This window comes from Martes martes (genome assembly GCF_963455335.1).
Source record: "Martes martes genome assembly, chromosome: 9".
NCBI classification, from domain to species: Eukaryota; Metazoa; Chordata; class Mammalia; order Carnivora; family Mustelidae; genus Martes; species Martes martes.
Window position 1 is genome coordinate 7160309 of NC_137896.1, and position 25203 is coordinate 7185511.

The 25203-nt window shown below is 43.9% G+C and overlaps 1 protein-coding gene across 2 annotated transcripts in view; it reads right to left on the reverse strand.

Moving 5' to 3' along the window:
- The window catches only part of DOK5 (docking protein 5), a 154018-nt gene that overhangs the window by 29761 nt on the left and 99054 nt on the right, over positions 1-25203 (reverse strand). For both annotated transcript variants that reach the window (XM_080814655.1, XM_080814656.1), the window contains exons 5-6: positions 22176-22365; positions 6414-6549 (exon numbers count right to left, since the gene is read on the reverse strand). In XM_080814655.1, coding sequence (XP_080670781.1) covers positions 6414-6549; positions 22176-22365 — 326 coding nt within the window. The remainder of the gene's footprint in view (positions 1-6413; positions 6550-22175; positions 22366-25203) is intronic.

The following is a 25203-nucleotide window of genomic DNA, read 5'->3' on the forward strand; positions in this document are numbered from 1 at the left end:
GTCGCAAGTTATGAGGTTATTATAAGAGATGGGAAGGATGTACTCGGAAAATGACATTTCCCCCCTAATATACCAGAACGAAAGTCATAGCAAATTTAAGAAAGAAACCTGAATTTCATCTGTTTCTGTCCTATCTTTAGAGTAAATTCCTGGCAGTATTATTGCTGATAAAGAGGTAAGTGAATTTAATTTTGATAAGTAAGGACAAATTTCCCTCCAGGGAGACTGTAGGAAACTGAACTCACAGGACTACACGGCTGAATGCACAGAGGGTGTAAATCCTGTAAATCGTAACTCCTTACCTAAATTTTAAGCTCTGGTAAAGATTCAAAACAGGGTTTTGTTTGTTTGTTTGTTTATGTTCTCCATATGACTTACTACAATGCTTACTTTGCAAGCAGTAGATAGGTGTTCGACAAAAGGTTTTTGAATCGTAATTATAATGCCAGGATACAAAAAGGGTTTACTTGGGAAGGGGGGGGAGGAAGCTGATAATTGCTTTAAGCAGTACACAATAAACAAAGAAACAAACAAATTAATTAAATAATGAATAAATCAATCCATAAGTGAACCCAATTAACCAGAGCCCACAAAGACGAGAAGAGATAAAACTTGATTTTTTTTTTTTTTTGAGGGGGCGGTTTGGGAACAGAGGGGCAGGTTGAGCCTGTATCTGAGAAGAGTGTTTAGATTCATTTAAAAAATAATAAAATAAAATAAAAACATCAGGGAAGAGCTTATTTCAGAGTCTGGATAGTAATGAAATGGATCCTATGATTTCTTTGATTCTCTCTCTATTAAAACCAATGGGATAGTTTATGGCTTTTTGAATTAGGTTGAGTAAGAATTACTGTGGTTTCCAGAATTGTGGAAGAATGCCACTTGAATTCTACAAATTCATTACATTTTCTTTGCAAAACCAAGCTTGGAAGAAAACCTATCCATCAGGCAAACCCCAAAAAAAGTGACAAAGAAGGGTTCGGAGGAACTCTCAAGGCCTGGGTTCACAGTCAGGGCTCTAGAGCACAGGGGAGAAATCTTACCCCGGGGCCTCGGTTATCAATGTCTCCCGGGGCCTCGGTGCACCCTGGATGGAGCCTCGCCTGCAGCCCCTAGGGCAAGCCTGCTAAATTAGTCTTCCTCTACTTTATCACTTGATCAGCCCTGAAGGAAATTCTAAAAATGGCAGGCCCAGGGGTGGAATGAGGAACATCCCACACACCGCCACTCCTTGGTCCCAAATTAGACTTTGTCACAGACACTGATCTCCAAGGTGGCAAAAATAGCAAAAGCTGCTCGGGGGAGTCCCGCGCTGTCCCGGCAGAGTCCCCGTGGCTTCTCCGGCAGGCCAGCTGGCAGCTGGTGAGCAGACAAGTTCTCGCCGCTCAGTCTCATTCAACGGTTTGTCCCTCCCTCCCAGGACTCCAGCCACCAACCCCCAGCACTCCCGAGAGTACGGAATAAGCACACTTTGCCTTTAGAAAGTGAGAACAGGAGAGAGGGATTTTGAGATATAATATTGCTATTTGAGGTCCAAACTACCCAAAGAAACGGGACTTCTTGTCACAGGGATCTTCTAAGGCATACTCTAAGTTGACAGATTTTTCCGAAAGGCACTCTGATATTCGAGGTAATTTGCAAACACTAAGCCAGTTCTTAGTGGAGACCTGGGGGGACAGGAGAGCTTTCAGACTCTCCTCGGGTGCAAGGCACTGTGGCCAGGGGTAGAGGTTTAGGAATCAGACACAAGGATCTTGCATTTTGGGCTCCGGTAGTAAGGAGCTCTGCAGCCCCTGGCTGCAGGCAGGTGACGGATCCGCTCTGAGAGTGAGTTTTCTCTTCTCTCTGGCAGAGACTGTGATTCCTTCCAAGTCAAAGGTCATGAACAATACTCTTTTGAATGGTGAGCCCGACAAGAGCATGAGCCTTACTGTCCACTCACCACTACCTCCCGGGGCACCGAGCAGAGCACGTCAGGTCCTCAATGGACATTCTTGAATGAACAAATGAATAGGGATGAATGAATGGGTCTACCTTCCAGTTAAGGTAGTGATGACAGAAAAAGCAAGCAAAGTGCTCGGCATATCGTAGGAGGCTTGGTAAACAGTATTGGCTGCTGCGAAGGAAGAGACTAAAGACGGACAGCAGATGGCCAGGAGATGCACGGTATTATCAGCAAAACACCCTCAAGCAGGAAGTATTTACAAAGGTAAAAATCAAAGCACTAAATAAATACTATTCTGGACGTTTGTGTGGTGTGGCGACAGACACCAAGATGGCGGCCTCCATGGTCTACTCCTCCAGGTGTCTCTGTGTGGGTCTCTTCCCTGACTGTAGGAAGGACTCGTGACTTGCTTTTAATCATCAGACAGGGCGACAGGATGTCATTGCGTGGTTAGGATACACAGGATTGTGCAGTTTGCGGTGCGCAAGGAAACTCTCCCTCTTGCCGGCTTTGATGAAGTCCATGGTGTGCTGGGGGAGCCCATGCAGTAAGGAGCTGATGGTGGCCTCTGGGAGCCAAGGATGGCCTCCAGGCCACAGCCAGCAACTCACTGGGGCCCGCAATCCTACTGTTACAGCAACTAAGTCCCACGGATAACCACGCTTGCTCACGGGTGGACCCTTCCCCAGTCTAACCTTGAGATGTGCCTGAAGCATCGCAGCCTTGTGAGGAACTGAAGCCATGCCAACCCTCCTGGCCTGCTACAACTGTGAGATGATGAGCGTGTGTTGTGTTATGGTGCGTTGTCACTGGGACTTTGTTATGAAAGAATAGAAAACAAACAGGCCAGATGTCGACGGTCCACAGATGCGTAGCCGACCTATGGGGAGTAACAACAGAGGGACATAGGGACTGTGGGCAAGGGACCTCCCCCAAAGAGGGCAGGTAAGACCTGGCACATCCGATTGTTGTTGCCTTGGGGGGTACAAGGTCAGTGCTGTCAGACCTTTTCACTTTTCAAAGATAGCGTAGAAATCAGAGTTTATGCGAAACCTCTCAATTTTTAAACGCTGGTCACTAATTTGGTATTTTTAGAACACCGGCAAGCTAATCTCACGGAGGACAAAGAAAACCAGTCATGAGTGATATGGAGAAAAGCGGGGCTCTCCCAGAACACCTGCTCCAAATTTGAGCCCCAGGATTTCCAAGCTGGTGGCTCTGGGCCTTCCATACAGCGGCGGTTGTAGGGTTAGAAAGTCCTGAAAATACTGTTTGCTCTAGAGCAGACACAAGATACGTATTTATTCTACGGATATCATTACTGTACTAGCTTCCTAAGGCTGTGGTCACAAAGCACCATGACTGGGGGCTTAAAACAACCTCGCTGTATCCTCTTACCGCTCCGGGGACCACATGTCTAAAGCCAGTTTACCGAGCTGAAGTCAAGAGGTTGCCCGGGCTGGATCTTTCTGGAGGCTCCAGGGGAGAACACTTCTTTACCTTCTCCAGCATTTAGGGTACCCACATCCTTCAGGTCACATCTCTCTCCCCCACCTTCAAAGCCATCAGCATACAAACTTCAAATCTCTCGCTCTCTGTCACTTCACCTTCTCTTCCTCCTCCTCTTTCCCTCTCATAAGGACCCTTGGGATAATACCGGCTCACCTGGACGAGCCAGGATAATCTCCCCATCTCAAGAGCCCTAACTTGATCATATCTGCAGACTCCCGTTAGCCACGTAAGGACACATTTATAGGTTCCGGCGAGTAGGACACATCTTTGGAGTGTCCTAATGACTCAGCCTATCACTACTATTGTTCCTGTGATGGGACCCACACACCTCCTCTTTACAGCTGCTGGGTTCAGGTCACAAGTCTGATCCCAACCAATGCACTTTACGGCTGTAACTTCAAACAGGTGCAGGTCCCGCGGGGAAGCACCTGTCTGTAGAGGTGGTCTTGCGAATTTTTATAACAGAGGCAGCCAACAGTGGGTCAGGGATTCCTAATAATGAGGCTGAGCCCAGGGGTGGGCATCACCATCTTTCTCCACTTAAGACCGTGACTATCCCAGAGAAGCAAGCCAGTAGTGGTAAACACGCAATTCCTAGCTGAGAAAATGGCCAGATCTATGTGGATCCCTTCTTCAGTACCAGAAAATGCAAAACTGTAACCCCGGGAGGGTGGGCTGGAAGGGCTGTCTTCATTGGCTTCATTGTCCCGGGGCGTCTCTTTTCTCCCCAAATCAGGGACTGATTCACGTACATTAATTTTGAGCATTTCATAATCCCCACTTAACATCCTTGAGATTCAGATCCCATTTTGAAGCTTACTCATTTCCATCTAAAACAGGAAGTTGTTACTTTAAAAATCATATTCATTTTATGGAACTCATTAAGCATACAGCAAATTAAGAGCAAACAACATTATTTTCCAGTTAAATGTGCAAAGGGATGATCTAAACGAATTACTCATATTCCTGATTAATTTTTAGTGGAAGTAATGAGGAGGTTGTAAATGGAAAAACATGTGCATACCAAACCTGCTTTTCAAGCACAAAACAATTTATGCTAATTGATGGCTTTACCAGTAAGGTAATCTTGGAAAAACTCCGTCAGATGCTTAAAAGCATCTAATGGAACACGTAAACAATTTTAACGCAATGAAATGTTGCCCTGTAAAGTTCCAAGTGGACTTGAAGTCTACCTTACAGCCATCTGTCTGTCTGTCTGTCTACCTACCTACCTATCTATCTATCCATCCACCAGCCACCCACCCATCCACCCATCCATTTATCTATCTCTACTGCACTATCCAGAACTGGGAGGCGTAGGGGAAATGGATACTGAGACTACATTAGTTCAAAAAAATATTTTGAAATTGGTGGGGAGAAAATCAAGAGAAGAATATTTCATGATATGTGAAAATGACATGAAATTTGAATTCAGTGTCCATGAATAAATTTGCTTCGCAGCAGAGTCATATCCACTAGATTACATTTTTATCTAGAGTTGCTTCTGCAAGTAGTGAAGTAGTTGCAACAGAGACCATCTTACTCCACAAAGCCTACAGTATTTACCGGCTGGCCCTTCACAGAAAGTTTTGCTGATCTATGCTCTAAAATCCCAGACCACTGCATGAACAAGTCATTTGGGAATAATCTGAGGCCACGTTGGGACAGATCATATTTCAGGCATGCTTTTCCTTTTCTTTAAATCCAACCACCCCACATGTTTAAATCATAAGTTTTCAAGCTACCCTAACCTTACCGTGCCAGCCCAGTTCCTTTTGGTTTTGCAGACTTCCTTCCAGATGTGAGGCTCTATGCATGTATTTGCAGCCACAATGCATGATTTGCATTACTTTTAACTGTTGCGCCTTAAGGACCCAATCCTAACTCTCTGTGCAGTCCCTAGTACGATGCAATGAACAGAGCAGGTATTCCCAGGGAGCTCTGTGCTCATGGGTCTTTGTGTTTGTGTTGTCTTTATGAATCAACGTCCCTGAAGGCTGACCAACCAGAGATGGGAGATGCATGGCTCTGGGCAGGATGGAGTCTCTGCACAGGTTTCCCTTGGCCCACGAAGTGTCACTGTTATGTTGCTGTTTTTAGCTAGAATTCATTTCCAACAGTGGCAAACTACAAGATATTATATACAGACTCAAATTCTTGGCTTCCCTGGAAAAAATCAAGAGATGTCCTACGTGGAGCCCTTAGGCTCATCAACAGTCTTCTGGTCTTGGGCTTTTGATATTTTACCCCCATTCCCTTCGGCCCTCTTCTGTCTGGCTCCTACTACCATTTGAAATGATAATGTCTCGTACAGCTATGAATATATACCTATAGGTGGATAATCTACACAGTTGTGTCTACAGGTGTCCATATGCATCCAAATTAATTCTGATGAACATACTCATGACGGTGGACTAATGATGATGTTCCCTCCCCAAATTCATATATTGAAATCTTAACCTCCAAGGTGATGGGGTTAGGAGGTGGGGCCTTTGGGAGGAGATCAGGTCATGAGGGCAGAGCTCCCTTGCCCCGTCCATCAGTGAGACACAGAAAAGACAGTCATCTATGAACCAGGAAGTCGGTGCCACCAGACACTGAATAGGCCAGCACCTTGATCTTGGACAACCAAGCCTCCCAGTGAGAAATACATAAATTTCTACTGTTGATAAGCCACCCAGTCCTCTGGTACTTGCTGGAGGAGCCTGAACTGATAAAGACATACACAAGTAGTAACTGAAGTACAAAGCAGATCAACAGGGATGTCTGGACACTGTGCCACCAGCTGGCTCTTGGGGCTTTGCAAAGATGGCATTTAATCCAAGCAATACACAGTTGAGTACAGGAGAAAGCCATCTGCTCAAATACTACAGGCCATATTTTTCAGCGTAAAGATTCTAAGATTGCATTCTACAAGGGTATGCGCTGGGTCATAAGGAAGAAATTCCGCACGTACCATTGAATTTTTCACACTCTGGAGCAAGCGCTCGTGCTGCTCCGCTATCGCCAAGGCAGCGGAGTGGACCTTCTGGTAGATGGCTTCCCCATCTCGCGTTTGAAAGATAAACAGCCCTTCCCCAGTTTCACACATCCTGTGAAAACAAAAACAAAAAGCTTTTGAAAATCCAGCTCCAAGAACTGCCACGCTCTAGGGGAGCCTAGAACACTCCATGACACGAGACCCATTTATTTCACACGTGTTCAGGATTCTTGTCCACGTTGGTTAAATGACGTTAACTAGAATCAACATTCCCAATGGATTTGTTGTTAATCTGGGCAGGAGACCATCCATACTAGGCTACCTCGGTATTGAATTTTTTTTTTTTCAGTCAAGGAGCCAAGGTTAATAAACAGCTGTTTCTTGATTCTTAGTATAATCCCAGTACTTCGCCTTCCCACTTTCCAAGAGGCACCTGTACACTGTGTTCTCATGACTGTCCATGAATCAGAAGCTCATTAGAAACTACGTCATCAGCGCAGAGGAGGAAGAAGGAGTCTATGACTCCCAGATTCTGTTCCTTCCTCAGAGACAATGGCTTTATGGATTCTTTCATTTCCAAAATCATTCTGGATTCCTTTTTTCTCACTTCACCCACTGACTTTTACCTTGGACACTGTTCCAGCATCCAAAGTGGTCCCAAATGTCCCAACACTCTCTCCTTATGGCCTTAGCTAACAGAAACCTGTAGATGGAAACCCAGAGCCAAGAGAAGGTAAAATAATGAGTTTCAGTTGAGCCTTTCCTATGCCCTTTGGGAAGATAAGGATTCAGACATAAGAACATGATGGCCCTATAGACACCCTGAACAGTTTTAAATTTCCCCAGAATTACTCTGTCTACATGGTAAGTCTGTCACTCCAAACCATGGATTTTGCAATTTAGTCAAGAATCTAGAAGACAATCAGGAGCTCAGAAAGCAGTGGGAAATTCGCTGACGCCTGCACGTAGCAAGGATGTATCAGGGCAGAGTAAAATAAGCAAACCCGGGCTCCAGACCGCCGGGCTGGGGTTGCCCCTCGCCAGCCTCGTGAGCCGGTATGTGCTACCTAGCCTCTCTGCGTCCGCATTTCCACTTGTAAAATAAACAGAATGATAGTAACCACCCCCTAAGTGTCCTGAAAGTGTTAGACAGGAGACGTGAGTACACAAAGGAAATCTTTACGTCCATTATTCCACTGGAAGGTAAGCTCCAGGTAGACGAGAACTGTTCCTGATTCATTCACAGTTCCGTGACCAGTGCCTAGAGCAGGACTCACCCTCTATCTGGCCCTCAATAAAGAACTGTAGAATGGGTTGGGAGATGACGGGTGGCGCTAGGCAAAGGTATAACAAAGAATTTGATCCGGGCCTCCTTGCGGAAGTTTTTATTTATTTATTTATTTATTTATTTATTTATTTAGAAGTTTTATTTAAACTGAAGTTCTCCGGATCCCCTGGGGAGGGCAGGGCTCCGGCAGAGAAGGCAGGAAGAACACTCTGGCAAGGAACCGCACAGAGAACACCTTCAGATGGGACCAAGGCGAGTGAGCCAGCACACCAGGGAGAGGGGCGCAGGAGGGACAGCCTATGTTCCTGGAGCATGGGGACCAGCGTAAGCCCCCCGAGGTGAGGGGCTTCATTCGGCAGAATCGCCACCTGAGGGCAACAGTTCCCACAGGCTCGGATGCCGACTTTGGAAACCGTTCCCTCTCTTTGCCCAGGACGTTCCACACCAACATCGTGTCTGAGAAAAACACGAATGGGACTGCAATTATGAGAACTAAAATAAATGACCTCATGGCGGGGCAGTATTGATAAGCAAACTTGAGAGATCGGAATCCAAGTCAGTTCCACTCTGCCTCACGGCCAAGATGTATTTTGTGCGTGGGCACGTGCGTGTTTAGAATTTTTGGACACTGTGGCAAGCAGGATGTATCTTACATTCAACATGTGTATTTATGGTAATCTTTTCTTCTCTCTACCCTGGCATAGCGGTTATTAAATCAATAATGTTACCGTAGGGAAGGAAAAAAATGAAACAAGATGGGATCAGGAGGGAGATAAACCACAAGAGACTGTTAATCTCACAAAACAAACTGAGGGTTGCTGGGTGTTGGGGGGATAGGGATTGGGTGGCTGGGTGATGGACATGGGGAAGGGTATGTGCTATGGTGAGTGCTGTGAAATGTGTAAGCCTGATGATTCACAGACCTGTACCCCCTGGGCAAATAATAAATTATATGTTAATTTTAAAAAGTTACCTTTCACATTTACAATTACATTATATTTGAAAGGATTCAGTACAAACAAGGCAAATCATAAGAGCCTCAGCAACAGATGTAAAGGTAGAGACATGGGCTTTTTCTTCAAGGAGTTTACAATTCACTTGGTTAAAGGGGATCTATGTCAGTGAATAAGTTCTAGACTAACAACAGGGCACAACAAGCCATACAGGGTCCGAGGAGCCCCTGATAAAGCAAAGTATGGATGGGGAAAGGGGTGGGTGTCGATGTTACATAGTAACGAAGAATTTCAGGAAGCCAGAACACTGGAGAGAAACTGATCAGAAGCACCATACAGAAGAGAGACAAAATGAGAGCAAAACACTGTAGAATGTTGTCATTCTTTTGTCTGAGAGAGTGAAGTCAACAAATGGAGTGTGGCCCCCCCCCAACCTGTGGCCGCAGGGGGCCAGAGACACTATGGTAAGAAAAACAGACACACAGAAACACAACACGAAATAAACAAGAGGCTTAACCACATGGGATCTGGTGGCTCCACCTTGAAGAAAAATGCGGGGAAAGGTCTTTGGGGCTTGTAATTTAGGACAGGGGCTCTCTACGCTGGCACAGTTGACATCGGCAATACTGCATGGCCAGATCATTCTTGGTGGTGGGAAGTCTCCTGTGTGTTGTAGGAGGTTGAACAGCATCTCTGGTCAGTCTACCCACCGGCCGCCAGTAGCATCCTCAAGTTGTGACAACCCCAAACCTCTCCAGACATTGATAAATGTCCCCGAGGTGGCAAAATGTCCCCAGCCGAGAAGCAATGAAATAGACCCAAAACAAGGGGCTGAGGGAGCACCGAACTTATGGGTTAGCGGTGGAGATTCCATACACAGAAGGAAGCTTCTGGGTGCGGGGGAGCTGTTGCTCCGCCACAGACGGGATTCGGGTTGAAGCAGAGTACGCCCCACCCTGTGGTCGGCGTGGTCTTGCCTGTTCCAGTCACTGGGGTCACTGCCTGGATCTCAGCTCAGCTGGAGATGAGGCGGCACGTGACTCTGCTGGTGTAGTGTGTGTGTGTGTGTGTGTGTGTGTGTGTGTGCGTGTGTGTGCGTGTGTGTTGCCTGGAGACCAGTAGGGTGGGAAAGAGAAACCAGCACATCACGGAGCCACTCAGGACACCGAACACGGGGCAGCTCTTGGGAATGTCAGTCACCGTCGTACAACTTTTCTCCGTCAAATCGTTGTGCCGCCTGTTTAATACTTTTAAAATCAACTCAGGTTTCTTCTCTCTTAGACAAATGTATTGTCCATAAGCCACCAAATCCATAATCATAAGCCAGTATGATCCGCAATAAATTGAAGGCAGACGTGAAAATGAATGCAATGAAAACAAAATACGTTATTGAACCCTGTCTTGGTCCTCTTGTCAAAGACTCCAACAGGACGTGTGCTCCCTTATTAGTAACACAGGTAAATTAAAAAGTGTTAGGGGCACCTGGGTGGCTCAGTCAGTTAACCGTCGGCCTTCGGCTCGGGTCATGATCCCAAGGTCCTGGGACAGAGCCCCGCATCAGGCTCCCTGCTCAGCAGGAAGTCTGCTTCTCTCTCTCCCTCTCTCTCTCTCTCTCCCTCTGCCCCTCCCCACCTCTCTCTCTCTCTCTCTCTCAAATAAATAAATAAATAAAATCTTTTTAAAAAAAGAAAGTGTTAGAAAATAGGGTTTAGACGTGCCAGCACCCCACCAAAATGTTTTTTACTGTAATTTAATCAAAAGGATCGAAAAGGTAGTTGGGAAGAAAAATACTATCACTGTGCGAGTCCCATTCATTTAATGTTATGCCTCTATCACGAAAATCACCCCACATTTGGGGAAATGTGGGTGTGCTTCCCGGAGCCCTCCTGGAGGTGATGTGAGGGAGAGGTAGGAAAGACCGTCTCCTCCAGTTCCCTCATATGTTGGAATCAGGGTCAAGTATACTGACCTCTCGAAGTTTCCACGGCCTCATATCCCAGATGTTAATAATAAGATCACCCAAACCTCTGAAGATACTGGGAGACTGTATTTTATCTTTATCAAGGATCCTGCATCAAGGTAAGCACTGAATTAGGATTTATTGCTCTTATTTTAACCCTTTAAAAAGTCCAAGCCTCAGGGAAAACTTCAGGAGGGAGGCACAACTGCATTTTTGTTTGGAAGGAAACTCAGGTGACCACATCCTGGGACAGCAGGGGATCAAGAAAAGATGCCTGGCATGGAAGGTGTGTGGCTGGGGATGAGTCTTTGAGGCTCACAAGCTATGAAAACAGAATAATACAAACCTCTTCTCTGAGAACGGAAATATGAATTCAGGAATAGGATTCTCCCTTCAGGAATAACAGCAGCTTTCACTATATAAAAACTACAACGCAAACGACGGGGGGGCTTTGTTTCTCCGGCCCCAGTGAAGTAGTGCTCTGGAGTGCTAGCAACAACTTCCACAAAGCTCATCAGCCCGGTGAGCGAGGAACGACAAGGTCCCCAAATCTGGAGGGTGCTCTGACTGTCACAGCCTGTCCTTTCTCCCCTGGTTCCACCATCGATGTCGCCAGGCTTCCCAGAGGTTCCCTTAAATGTGCACATTATTACCTTTTAGATTTAAATTCTAACCCCACGTATATGGACTTGAGAGTTTATGAAAACAAAACGACAAAACTAAGTATCCAAAGTCATAAAACATGGCTAGCGTAAGAGACAGTGGTAGTTTGTTAATTGTATCTGTTCTTAATCACGTAACAGGTAAAGTCAAAGAAACATCCCTTTTCCCCTTTTGCTTCCCCATGCCATGCCCTGACCTAGATCTAAGGGGGCATCTGTCCCTCATTTTTCCTGCTATTGGGCTCTCCCAGCAGTGGGGGGAAACGGAAGGGCTTTCACGATGTCGAAGCCCAAACACGTGAAAAGTCGGGTTAGCCCCAGAGGGAAACCGCGGGACAAGCCTTGAAGTTAACAAGGCCGAAAGTGAAGTCTGGTCATCCCTCCGCTGCCCTCCACCCACCGGGGGGTCCTCTGTAGTCTGAGCTGCTCCAGGAAGATCCTGACCCCCAACCCCAACTCATGGCCGGTCAGTACACACTTTTGGCTTTAGCGTCAAACATGTCAGTATCCAAACACTTGAGCCCACGTTCATTGTTACCAACGTTCCTGCAGCCACTCTTGTCCTCACTGTGAGCACTGTAACACCCTCCTAACTGGTTTTAGCTTCAGAGTCTAGTTTAAAAGAAAAAAAAGACCGTGTCCCTTCTCTGCTCACCACTTCCTAGGTAGTGAAGAATTTAAACTTGTCCAAAACATCTTGTCTAGTCTTGGCGTGGACAATTATCTGGGAGGTAATTTTTGTTTGCCTGGGGTTCTTAGGTTAGACAAATAGTAAGAATGGGATTTAGGGTGAGGCTTTGGGTCACGTGTCGTCAGTGGACCTGCAGGATGGGATCGGCCACGTGCACAACCAATGAGTTGATCAAACATGCACGTAATGAAGCCCCAGTAAAACCTCTCCACTGTGGCTGGGGAGGGGGGGGCTCCCTAGTCGGCGATACTCAACGTGTACTGTCAGGTGCTGCTAGGGGGCAGGACGCTGTAACTCCACAGGGGGAGGACACGGGAGCTCTATGCCTGGTACTGCTCTGGATTCTGCACACACACACACACACACACACACACACACCCAGCACTTCTTCCCTCGCTGATCTTAGTTACTCTGTATCCTTCGCTGTTAGAACCTTTAACCACGAGTTTCATAGATGTCAGTAAGCTCTGAATCATTCTAGCAAATTATGAAACCTTTGGCGGTTGTGGGAATCCCTCAACTTGCAGCTGGTGTCGGAAGCAGGAAAGGTCTCGGGGACTGTTCCTGCAAACCTTGCAGTCACCCTCCTCTACCAGCCACCCCCACGGGCAGCCCAACAAAGACTAAAGCCCAATTCTTTACAGTGGCCTTCAAGCCCCACATAGCCAGACCCTGCTGCATGTCGACCTTTACACACGGTGCTTCCCCCTCCCTTGTTCTGCCCGGGTCATGCCAGCCCCTTGGCTCTTTGCACGCTCCGCATCTACCCACCTCGGCACCTTTTCCCAACCTCCTTCTTCTGGCTGGAAGCTCTCCCCGCGATTCCTCCTAGAGTTTTTGTCAGGCATCCCTGACTTGGCAAAGCCAGTCCCACTCATTCTATTTAAAATCGCCCCCCCCCCCCCGCTTTGGCACTTTCTGTTGAACGACTTTATTTTTTGCTGTGGTCTTACACAATCTAACATCTCTTTTACTTTTTAAAATGTCTATTATGGTCTATACCCCCCTTTCCTCTACGGAGTGAATTTCACAACAGCACAACACTTGTGTGTTTCATTCACGGCTCCTCACCAGGCTCCTCGCGGACACTCAGCGGACATCTGATGTAAGAAGGAAATGACTCATTTCTACTAGACCCTTCTAGAGTGTAAGGTACCGTCCCACAGAAAGTAGCCACTTACACTAGCGGATTATCGCCTGCAGGAAGACGGCTGCAGCAGACAAATGGCCAACAGGTACGTGAAAATACATCCAGCATCACTAACCTTCAGGGAAATCAAAACCACAATAGGGTATCACCTCACCCCTGTCAGAATGGCTACTATGAAAAGCAGAAGAGATAACAGGTACCTGAGAGCATGTGGAGAAAAGGAACTACTTGTTCACTGTTGGCGGGAATATGAGCTGGTACAGCCCCGTAGAAAACGGTATGGAGGTTCTTCAAAAAACTAGAACTAGAACTGCCATACGACCCAGCGACTCCACTGCTGGGTATATATTCAAAGAAAGTGAAATCACCATCCCAAAGAGATACACACACCCCATGTTCACAGCAGTCTTATTTATAATAGCCAAGATATGGAAGTAGCCGAGTGTCCACCAATGTAAGTGCATAAAGAAAAAATACATACATACACACATACGTACACAATGTAATATTAGCCATAAAAAAGAAGAAAATCCTGCTGTGTATAACACCGTGGATAGACCTCGAGGGCATTAGGGTAAGTGAAATAAGTCAGACAGATAAAGACAAATACCATATGCTCTCACTTGTATGTGCAACATAAAAAAGCCAAACTCACAAAAGCAGACAGCGGAATGGTGGTGACCAAGGACTGGAGGGTGGGGAAATGAGGAGATGAGCACAGGGCGCAAACTTCAAGTGAGAAGGTGAGTAAGTTCTGGAGATCTACGGTACAGCACTGTGAGTACCGTGAAAAATACGGTATTGTATACTTGGAAGTTGCTAAGAGAGTAGATCTCAGATGTTCTCAACTGCACACACACAAAAGGTAATGACGTGAGGTGGGGACGGTGTTAAGCGAGCTCACCACGGTGGTCCTTCTGCTACACACATTGTGCACATTACACTTAATGTTGTAAGTCCATACAACCTCAAGAAAGCTAGGCAAATAAATAAAATAAAAATACACATACAATTTTTCTTATAAATGATGGCCACATGACAGGATGTACTGACGAGAGGTTTTTCCCAAAGGTCATGACAAAGTCATCCTTTCCTTTAGGGATTAAACATGTTAAAATCACAACAAGGAGGCAGAAGGGACCTGGCTAAGCTTCTCATGTATGATGTGGCCTTGCCGGTCTGTGTTCACACCCCCACACCTAGCACAGATCTCTTGAACGTGACTACTAAAAAGCTGACTCTGTACAGTAGAAAGGAGACTCTCTTCTCTTTCACACCTGTCTCCATTAAAGGAATATTTATGATGCGTGTGCATTACCTTTATAGTTAAAATTACTTTTGAGATAAATGCTGATGGGGAATAAAAGTCCACATAAATGCCACAACTATTGTTTGTATTTTCGTGCAAAAGGAAAGAATTGCACTTTATTTATTATTTTATAATTTTCAAAATAATGTTATGTTAGTCCGCATACAGTACATCATTAGTTTTTGATGTAGTGTCCCATGATGCATTGTTTGCGTACAACACCCAGTGCTCCATGCAATCCGTGCCCTCCTTAATACCCACCACCAGGCTCAGCAGGCCCCTACCCTCTCCCTTCTAAAACCCTCAGCAGGACTCCTGGAGTCCATAGTTCCTCATGGTTCGTCTCCCCCTCTGGTTCCCCCCCTTCATGTTTCCCTTCCTTCTAATGTCCTCCATGCTATTCCTTATGTTCCACGTATAAATGAAACCATATGATAACTGTCTTTCTCCGTTTGACTTATTTCACTTAGCACGATCTCTCTCCTCCAGTCCCATCCATGTTGATGCAAAAGCTGGGTATTCGTCATTTCTGATGGCCGAGTAATACTCCATTGTATATATGGACCACATCTTCTTTATCCGTTCGTCTGCTGAAGGGCATCTCGGCTCCTTCCACAGTTTGGCTATTGTGGACATTGTTGCTATGAACACTGGGGTGCATACGGTCCTTCTTTTCACTACATCTGTATGTTTGGGGTAAATACCCAGTAGTGCAATTGCTGGGTCCTAGGGTAGCTCTATTTTTAACTTTTTGAGGAACCTCCACACCGTTTTCCAAAGTGGCTGCACCAACTTGCATTCCCACCAACAGTGGAAGAGGATTCCCCTTTCTCCACATCCTTTTCAACATTTGTTATTTCTTGCCTTATGAATTTTTGCCATTCTGACTGGGGTAAGGTGGTATCTCGGTGTGGTTTTGATTTGAATCTCCCTGATGGCTAATGATTGTTTCATGTGTCTGTTAGCCATTTGTATGTCTTCTTTAAAGGATTGTCTGTTCATGTTTTCTGCCTATTTTTTGCATGATTATTTGTTTTATGGGTGTTGAGTTTGAGAAGTTCTTTACAGATCTTGGATACCAGCCCTTTATCTGTAGTGTCATTTGCAAATACCTTCCCCCAGTCCCTGGATTGTCTCTTTGTTTTGTTGACTGTTTCCTTTGTTATGCAGAAGCTTTTTATCTTGATGAAGTCCCAAAAGTTAATTTTCTCTTTTGTTTCCCTTGTCTTTGGAGATGCGTTTTGACAGAAGTTGCTGTGGCAGATGTGGAAAAGGTTACTGCCTATGTTCTCCTCTAGGATTTTGATGGATTCCTGCCTCACACTGAAGTGGACTAAATCTAACCAAAGAGGTAAAGGATCTATACCCTAGGAACTACAGAACACTTATGAAGGAGATTGAAGAAGACACAAAAAGATGATAAAACATTCCATGCTCATGGATCGGAAGAATAAACATTGTTAAAATGTCTATGCTGCCCACAGGAATCTATACTTTCTTTTTTTTTTTTAAAGATTTTATTTATTCATTTGACAGAGAGAGAACACAAGTAGGCAGAGAGGCAGGCAGAGAGAGAGAGAGAGAGAGAGAGAGAGAGAGAGAGGAGGAAGCAGGCTCCCTGCCCAGCAGAGAGCCCGATGCGGGACTCGATCACAGGACCCTGAGATCACGACCTGAGCCGAAGGCAGAGGCTTAACCCACTGAGCCACCCAGGCGCCCAGGAATCTATACTTTCGATGCCATCCTGATCAAAATACCAATGGCATTTTTCAAAGTGCTGGAACAAACAATCCTAAACTTTGTATAGAACCAGAAAAGACTCCAAATATCCAATGAAATGTTGAAAAAGAAAAAGCTGGGGGTATCACGTTGCCTGATTTCAAGCTATATTACAAAGCTGTGATCACCAAGACAGTATGGTACTGGTAAAAAACCAGACACATAGGGGCGCCTGGGTGGCTCAGTGGGTTAAAGCCTCTGCCTTCGGCTCAGGTCATAATGCCAGGGTCCTGGGATCGAGTCCCGCATGGTGGTGGGGGAGGGTCTCTGCTCAGCAGGGAGCCGGCTTCCGCCTCTCTCTCTGCCTGCCTCTCTGCCTACATGTGATCTCTGTCTGTCAAACAAATAAATAAAATTAAAAAAAAAAAAAAAGACACACAGATCAATGCAACAGTAGAGAGCCCAGATAAGAATCACACTTCTAAGCAAGCCCACGTGTGAGATCCAGCACATGTTTATGCCATTTTCTCTACCCAACATGGTAGGAAGAATGGGGTATAGTTTGTCAATTTGCTTTCGATCATTTAATAAGAATGGGTGTATGTTCCCTAAAATACACAGGAATGAGAGATTACTAAGTAGCTTAAAATCAAGAAGAGAAAGAGAATATGCAACGATTTATATTAGAAGGGCGATCTTGTAAACTCATCAGTTACAGGGGGGAAACAATTTTCTTCCCCAGTGAAAAACTATTTCACCAATTACTTGTTTTCAGAGTGATATATACTAGACATGAATAATTTTTTTTTGGAGGCTGTTCAGATGCCTTTAATCCAAAAAACAAAACAAAACAAAACAAAACACAAAAAAAAAAACCAACCCAAAAAACTTTTCACAAATTTGTGCATTCCCTTTAAGAAAAGTAATTTGTACATGCATCGTCAATTTTCACATATACTTGGCATACCTAAAAATTTCTCTTAAAATGATGTCAAAAGCACAAAAGAGACTCTCTCTGGCTGGTAAAGAGAAGCACTCATGCGTGGTAATTATTCAGTACCTTCTGCCAAATGTCACCTGAGCTGCTTTCCCTCCTGCAGGTGCTAAACCCAGGGTATTAATTTAAATCACTCAGGAGGGAAGGCAGAGCCTGACACCAGAGCATGCTAGCTCAGCAGACAGCTATAAAATTAACAGGGGTACTTACTGGACACCTGCCACCTTTCTTTAAACAATCACATTTCAAGAATGGTCCCAAGGGGACGTGTTGATGCAGTTAGAACCTTCTAACACAGTTAAAAGTTAGATCTTCCCATCTTTACAGTTAGATCTTCCCATAAAAAAAAAAAAAAAAAAAAATCAGAGCCCCTACCAGCCTGATGTGTTTCACTGAAGTTTCAGAGCTTCCAAGTGGAACGAAACAAACAAAAGACCAGAAAAACCTCAAACAAAGTAAGCAATATGTCTCCTGGCCCACCAAATAATCTCACCATTCTTTGTCTCCAAGGGCAAGGAGTGGCAATTAATCAGGCAACTGCACGTTATTAAAAAGCTTATATTTCAACGCTGGATTTCTCAAGGAAAAAAAACAGAGATATGATCTGATTTGCTTCTGTTGGGTGAAGAGGGGGAGAAACATCTAGAAGACTTTAAACGATCTATGATCACGATACTGCTGTCCACGAGCGACAAACAATCCTGGCTCTGGAATGCTGAAAGAGCAAACAGGAGGTTCCAGAAACTAAGAAACTAGCACACATCCAGATGGTTTTAGGGTGCTCTGGCGACATGAGCACACCTTCCTTCCCTTCCCTGGCTCCGCAGAAGTTCATGAAGAACTAGGCTCACCTAGTGGACTATGACATTCAGCCTTCCTAGATAGTATCAGGGTTTGGAAGTAAGAAGACTGGAGTGTGACTCCTCAATCCACCATTTACTCATCTAATGCCTCTGGACCAGTCATCCAGGTCTCCAGGACTAGTCATCCAGGTCTCCAAGTTTCCTTTTAAGATGAGAATGGTAATATTCCCTACTTTCTATGAGTAGCAAATGGCTTAACGGAGACAGTGCATGCGAAACACTTAGTATAGTGACCTTCATGTAATAACAGCTACGTAAATATCAGGGGTTATTTTCAATGGCTGGTATGTCTGCTGGGACAGAATTTTTCAACTGGATAACTGGACCAGATTCCCATTTGTTGTGGGGGATTGTTCCGGGCAGTATAAGCCAGCAGCGTCTCTGGCCTCTCCATCCACTGGATGCCAATGGCATCCTTGTTCGATTGTAACAATAAAAAATGGCTCCAGACATAGACAAATGTCCCCTGGGACAAACACATGCCAGGCTGAGAACCGCTGTTCTGTATCTCAGTGCCCTTACGAGTGATATTGCTAATTACAGTCCAATAGCGGTTTTGCCCTCTTTGCTTTGGGCAGTTATTAAATGCTGTATTGGACACATTTGGTTAGATTTTCTTCCATTTTAAACCATACATCCATCCTTCCTCTGATGGCATTGGTACCCTCTTCCTGCTTTGAGAGAACCACCCCACTGTATTTGTACCCTGTTTGCTTTGTATAAAGTCCTCAGTGTAGTACTTGATACTCTCGGGAATGTGACAGTCAATATATGGTAGGAATTTCCCTTCTATCGGCTGAGGAGGTGAGAAGATCCCAAAGTTCTTGGAAGCCTCTAAGTGGAGCCAGAGCAAAGCCATCCTAGAAGAAACAGGACTGAGAGATGAAACCTACGGTCATTTAACCTCTGGATCAAGCCATGCCTGATGCCATGCCTACCGCCCGGACCTTCAGGTATGTGAGCCAATGAACTTCTCTCCTGTTGTGTTGGGTTGGTTGACACAACTGTCTACTCCATGCCAGGCATTATGCTAGGTATTTGTGTATCCCTTTTACAGGTGGCCAATGGAGCTCAGAGAGTGAGGTCATTCCCTCAAGGTCCACACCCAGTATGGGGTAGAGCTGCAATCTCTTTTCATTTCCTCCAGTTCCCTTCTAGTTTATTACATGTGCCCTGGTGTCAGTCTTGGTGGGGCAAAGTGGGGCCACTGAACAGGAGTAACACTGAGTCTCAACTCTAACAGAGGCTGACAGCTTGTCCAAAAAAGACCGGTGCAAACTTTTGGGGGAGATTCCTTGTGTTCTGCAAAGCACTGCAAAATCTCTGCAGATGCATGTTGGACCCATGAAAACTATTTGCATAGAGACTTAAGTTCTCTTCATTTATCGACATGAGACAAGGAGAAAATTGTATTAGTTAATATGAAACTGCTTTGTTTTGAACACATCCAAAAATAGCCAAGGAAAAAATTAGCTTCACTAATAAAGCAAGGTGATATGAAACCTTCATGCTTGGGGGAACACAAATGATCTTATTATCCTGAGCATCTTGATGGTAACTATAAAAATTCATCTTTATTTGAGTTTCAGGCAAAATATAAAATAGTCATATTACCTTGTGTTTAACACTGTCTGTACCCTGCAAACTCAAGTCCTACTCTCAAAGCAATCATAATAAAACATCAAAGACCCTACGGGGCAGAAGCCCAGCACCCTTCCAGATCACCTGCGTGCATCGCTGCTGTTACCCACAACAACCTCACGAGGAAGTTATGACTTGGAAAAACTTAAAAAGGAAGTTAAAACCTTTGTTCAAGGTCAATTTCTAATAAAGAACAGACATTAGAAACTAGGGTCTCTCTGACTCCTGTCAGGGCTTCCGCCCCACCGAGGTGTCGGAGAAATGAACAGGATCCTAAGAGCATACAGGATCCTAAGAGCATACTCAACAACACTTTCCCTTCTGAGGACTCGCCCTCCGGTTAGCACCAGCCCCACAAAGCATGACCACTGAATAAGAAAAGGATTCAAAAGTATGAGCGTTCTAAGTCTGTACAATATTTGAGATGCAACACTGTGGCGTGTGGGTGGTAGGTATTCTAGTCATCGAACAGCTGGAGAGCTTGGACAAAGTACCCTAAAGGTCAGACCATAAACAGAACAAAGTCATAGAACAAAATGTGTTCATTTTCCGAGTCAACACTTTATGGCTTTTGGTCAAAGGTCTTGGAATATTTTTGAAATTTATGTCTCCAATATATCATAATTTTCATCCATTTCTTTTACCTGAGCTACCGCAGTAAATCCCCATATGTACCTCTGCCATTTCTATCCCACTGTTCACAAAATATAACTATGGTATCTCTCTCTCTCTCTCTCTCACACACACACACACACACACACCTGCTTAGAAAATCTCTGTGGTTTCTTATCACACTTAGGAGAAATATCAGTCTTTAAAATAATCTCCTAGATCCTTAACAGGCTACTAGATTAATAAGAATAAACTAAACTTTCACAAGATATGAGTGAGTAACATTAAAACCTGAAAGATAATGTCAGAAAAAGTTTAATATTAGTCATGAGACACTAGAGAAGTTTACTAAGGTTTTAGTTTCCAGAAATTGTGATAGAAAGATGTACTCTTCCTATAAATCCAAGTAATAATTGAAAAATTTTAATGTTTGAATAAGGGCTACCCAAAATAGGCCCCACACATCCTGATCAACGCAGAATTCCACTCTGCATCAATATGAAACACAAGTGGGAGATGCTATGAAGCATATAATCAATAGAAAAGTCTACTTCTATCATAAAACATTTTTCATACATAGATTTCACTGGTAATGATTAATACATAAATAATTTCTGAGACCGAAACAGGGAAATATACCCACTTTCCCAAACAAATTCTGATCTTTCTACAGAAATGTTCCCATAAGGATAATAAACAAGTAATTCTGACAGAACATTGCTCTGAAAATTACAGTTTTATTTTCTAATGTGAGGACCTTTGCCATCTCTGGGAGATTCACAAACTCATTTATAGCATTTCAATTTCCAGGTACTTAAAAATAAAACAATGGGAAAGAGCTGTTTGGGAAAAAAGAGCTTAAAAACTTTCAAGGAGAGTTGTAGGAGACTCAAATGCATCATTATTTCTGAAAAGCAAAGCTTAAATAATTGGGCTTTGCTTATCACGGAACGAGCAGACTAAGTTGAGTAGAGCATGACTGTCATATAGTCACACAAATTAGGGTCTTAGGTGTGGGGAACTTCTGTTTTTACTCTCCTTATATCAAGTATTGTATTCTCGTTGGGAAGAACCATTTGCTTTTACCAACACACAAAAGATTTTTCAAAGTCACAAGCTGGCTGCTTTCAGTTTGAATATGAACGTCAGGCCATGTTACAGAAGCACTTGCATTTCTTAAGATTTAGCCATTTAAAATTCTAAAATATAAAATTAATCTGTGATGTTAAAAAAAAAAAAAAAAGAGCCCAAATTCTGAGGGAGGAACTGTGCGTGCGGGGGAGAAGAGTGAGATCCTGCTTAGATGAATCTCTTTGTAGCTAATGATCAACCCAAAGATTATCGGCACCCTCTTCTCTTTCCAAAATTGACTTCTGAAAGGAAAAAAAGAAAGCCCTAGAAAGGCTTATTGGGTCTTGATCGCAATAAGCCAGTTCTAGAATCAACCTCTTAGTGTTAGGGCTCTTCATTACACCGTAGATGGAACTCAGTCAATGGCGCCTTCAGAAATGAACGGCCCCTCCCACTGACCCTCTATCACAGTGAGCCAAGGAGAAAACATAAACAGAATAACAACATGGATGTTTTCAAAACCCAAGTAGCTGGCCTGGGTCCAGTATGACCCAGTAAATGGTACATTTTCAGCCTCTTTACCTAATTCAACTTCAGTTGGTGATATGGAATCAAACCGTGCCATGAAAATTCATGTCACATTCATGAAACATTAGAACCCTCAGGGGAAATAAAGCCGTCCTGCATAGATGAGTCCTTTAGAACATGCCGAGCCCTATAGGATCATAGCTCGACATGGCTGCAGAAACACACAGCAGGGTGGACCTGACACGTTAGCCCCGGGGAGAGGGAAAAAAGTAGAAGAACAGTCATGAAACTCACCTCCCTGCCTCAAAAGTGAACCAAGCAGCATCTCGCCCGTACCGCCGCAGGGCACTTAGCGGCCAAGAGATGAGTTTGACTCTGGGATTCTGGACGTCCCAAAGACAGATGTGCTCATATGTAATCTGCAAGGCACATTCGCCATGTACATCTAAGTTAGGGGATGGCATCAAATACACATTGAATCTCTCTGGGAGAAAAACAGAAGGTTAGTTCTAAAATCCCGGGAATAAAACATCAAAGACATTGTAGGAACAAAGAGGCATTTCAAAATAATTCTAGCTCATAATCTAGGTTTAGGTTGAACATTCAGGAAGATAAGCCTTTCTCATAAATTCACAGTCCCCGAAAATGGTTTTTTAAATGGAGACCATGTTAAGTAACATAATAATGACACGGTCTGGCTGTCAACATACACTAAACACTATTTACATGAACAAAGACCATTTTTAGAATTTTTGAATTTGCATAATAAAAAATATGTATGCCAATAAAAGACTAGAGCAATGAAGCCATGAAAAACATTTTTTTTCCTGCCAAGTACATATTAATTACACCCACATTTTTGTGTTCACAAAAGATGCAGGTGGCAAAATAACTGTCACATGATTTAATGATATTGAAGTTATATTGATCAACTCATAATTTTCATAACTAAATGAATAAAACTACATCCCAAGTTATTTAAATAGAACTTCATGCTGATACCATGCATTTAACTGACCACCGGTTTGGGAAAAATCCAATGAATGTACTTGAATTAGTTTTAACAAGAACTCTCCTTAGCCAATTACAAATATCCATTTGCTCATTTGGACGACCGTTAAAATTTAACCAAGACCATTCTCAGTAAATGACTGGGCTTATCACTACAACCAAATTTTCATCCCCACAGATTCAGTCATGGTATTTCTGTTACATTTCTAGAAAATTCATTAACTAAGAAAATTATGAGTCAAAACCTGTAAGCGAAACATGAGCAAAAATATTACTACAGCAAACACATTTTCACCTATCCATCATTATGGTAGATTGCCTATTATCTGATAAAATAGTGTGGCACTGATCTTATTAGTGGTATTCTAAATTAATTGTTTTATAATAAGGAAGTTATTAGAATTCTTGTCGATTTTAGCTCAGTTTAGTAAATGGGAGCGTCATGACTGCATGATTTCATGGATCTCTTTTTCCATTTTTCTAAAGTTATTTCAGACTCCCGATAACTAATTGTTTGCTGCTTTCTAGCAACTACTATTTTAAAAGTATATTTTAATGGAGTAAAATCTCGCCCAGGGGAATTCTAGAGCAAGTCTGAAAGACTGTCATCTTTAAAGTAAAAAGTAAGAGAGACCATTATCAATTCACTCACTTAGAAGTTCTTCTGTAACTCTACCTCACTTAGGAATAACAATAGTGACAGTCGTAAGAGTGCCTGTGATGGTCACAATTACTTGAAGTCACGAAAATTAATATCGTAAAGTGCCTTCCAAGACTTAGTTGAGTTTTGTGATGATCCCTCCTAGTTATGTGCCAGGGATATTCCTATTCCTGTTTGACAGAAGAGGAAACTGAGGCACAGTTGGTACGGTAGGGTTCTTGGATTCCATTTGCCACACTACTGGGATACAGCTTCATAAATATAAATTTGTAAAAAATGGGTGCCGATCTGAGCCCTGTAGATTTTTAAAAAAATCAAAACCTATCAAATTTTCCTATGTCTGGCTTCACAGGCATCTGTCCGTGAGGCAACACAGGTGCGTCCTCTCAGCCCGGAGCCCCCTGATTCAGGGAAGCGCACGACGAAGGGCCCAGGGCTTGGTTGTATGACCTTGGAAAATGGCTTGGCTTCCCTACAGCTCAGCTTCTTCCCGGTCTACAAAGAGACTTTTCTGAATTAGCCAAGCACTTGTAAGTCTCAGTCGATAACATTTCCGTGGAGAGGGATTACGGCACATAGGGGGTATCCAAAATAGTCCCAGCCTGTAAACGTGTCATGAAGACAGAGTTCCAAGTGACAGCAAGGGCATTTTTTTTACTGAGAGCTGGAGTGTGTGCCCACGGGAAGGGTCAGTATAATTCCACTTCTGCCATGTTCATCATCAACCCCAGGGGCTCATGGCCTTTTCTGGTGTGTTCCATCCTCACAGATCAAGTCAATCTACCCTGCCATAACGTTTGGTTATTTGCAAACAAATACTCTCTTGCATCCAGGCTCATACTGTAAACCAATACTGAGTTTTGCCGAAATGTTCATGGGTATTTTGATCATTGGTACCTAAAATGACTTCGTCCCAGGTTGAGTACTGAGCTCAAGGAGTTGGGCTCATGTGTTTCAATTAAAAAAAAAAAAAACAAAAAACAAAACGAAAACAAAAACACAGACTTAGGTGGATTTAAACCTGAGAAAATAATCATGAAGTTTGGATTCTATTAAAAACATCTGGGGCGCCTGGCTGGCTCAGTGGGTTAAAGCGTCTGCCTTCGGCTCAGGTCATGATCTCAGGGTCCTGGGATCGAGCCCCACATCGGGCTCTCTGCTCAGCGGGGAGCCTGCTTCCCTTTCTCTCTCTGCCTACTTACGATCTCTACCTGTCAAAGAAATAAATAAAAATCTTTAAAAAAATTCTATTCTAAAAAATCAGAAAGCTTTCAGTGAGATATTTTCAATGAAAAACTCAAGACCAAAAACAAAAACAAAATTCCTCAGTATGTGGTAAAAATCCGTATTTTAGGACTATAGGTGCAGGAGTGCATCAGACATGAGCTGACGGGATCAGAGCAGGAGCGTCAGTCTCCTCATCTGCAAAATGAGGGAAGGAACAGCGGCTGCTTCCCGGAGCCGCCGGGAAAATCCAATGACCCAATTCATCGGCCACAGAAGCTGGCACGTGGCAGGTTCCCCCAGGTTCCCAGCCGGTGGCATTCATACAGTTACGTCCATATTTGTGCACTGAACACACATTAAGAAAAGGAAGACACTGCAATGGTAATACAGGATCTGGGTCAGCTAAAGGCTTCCTTTTACTCC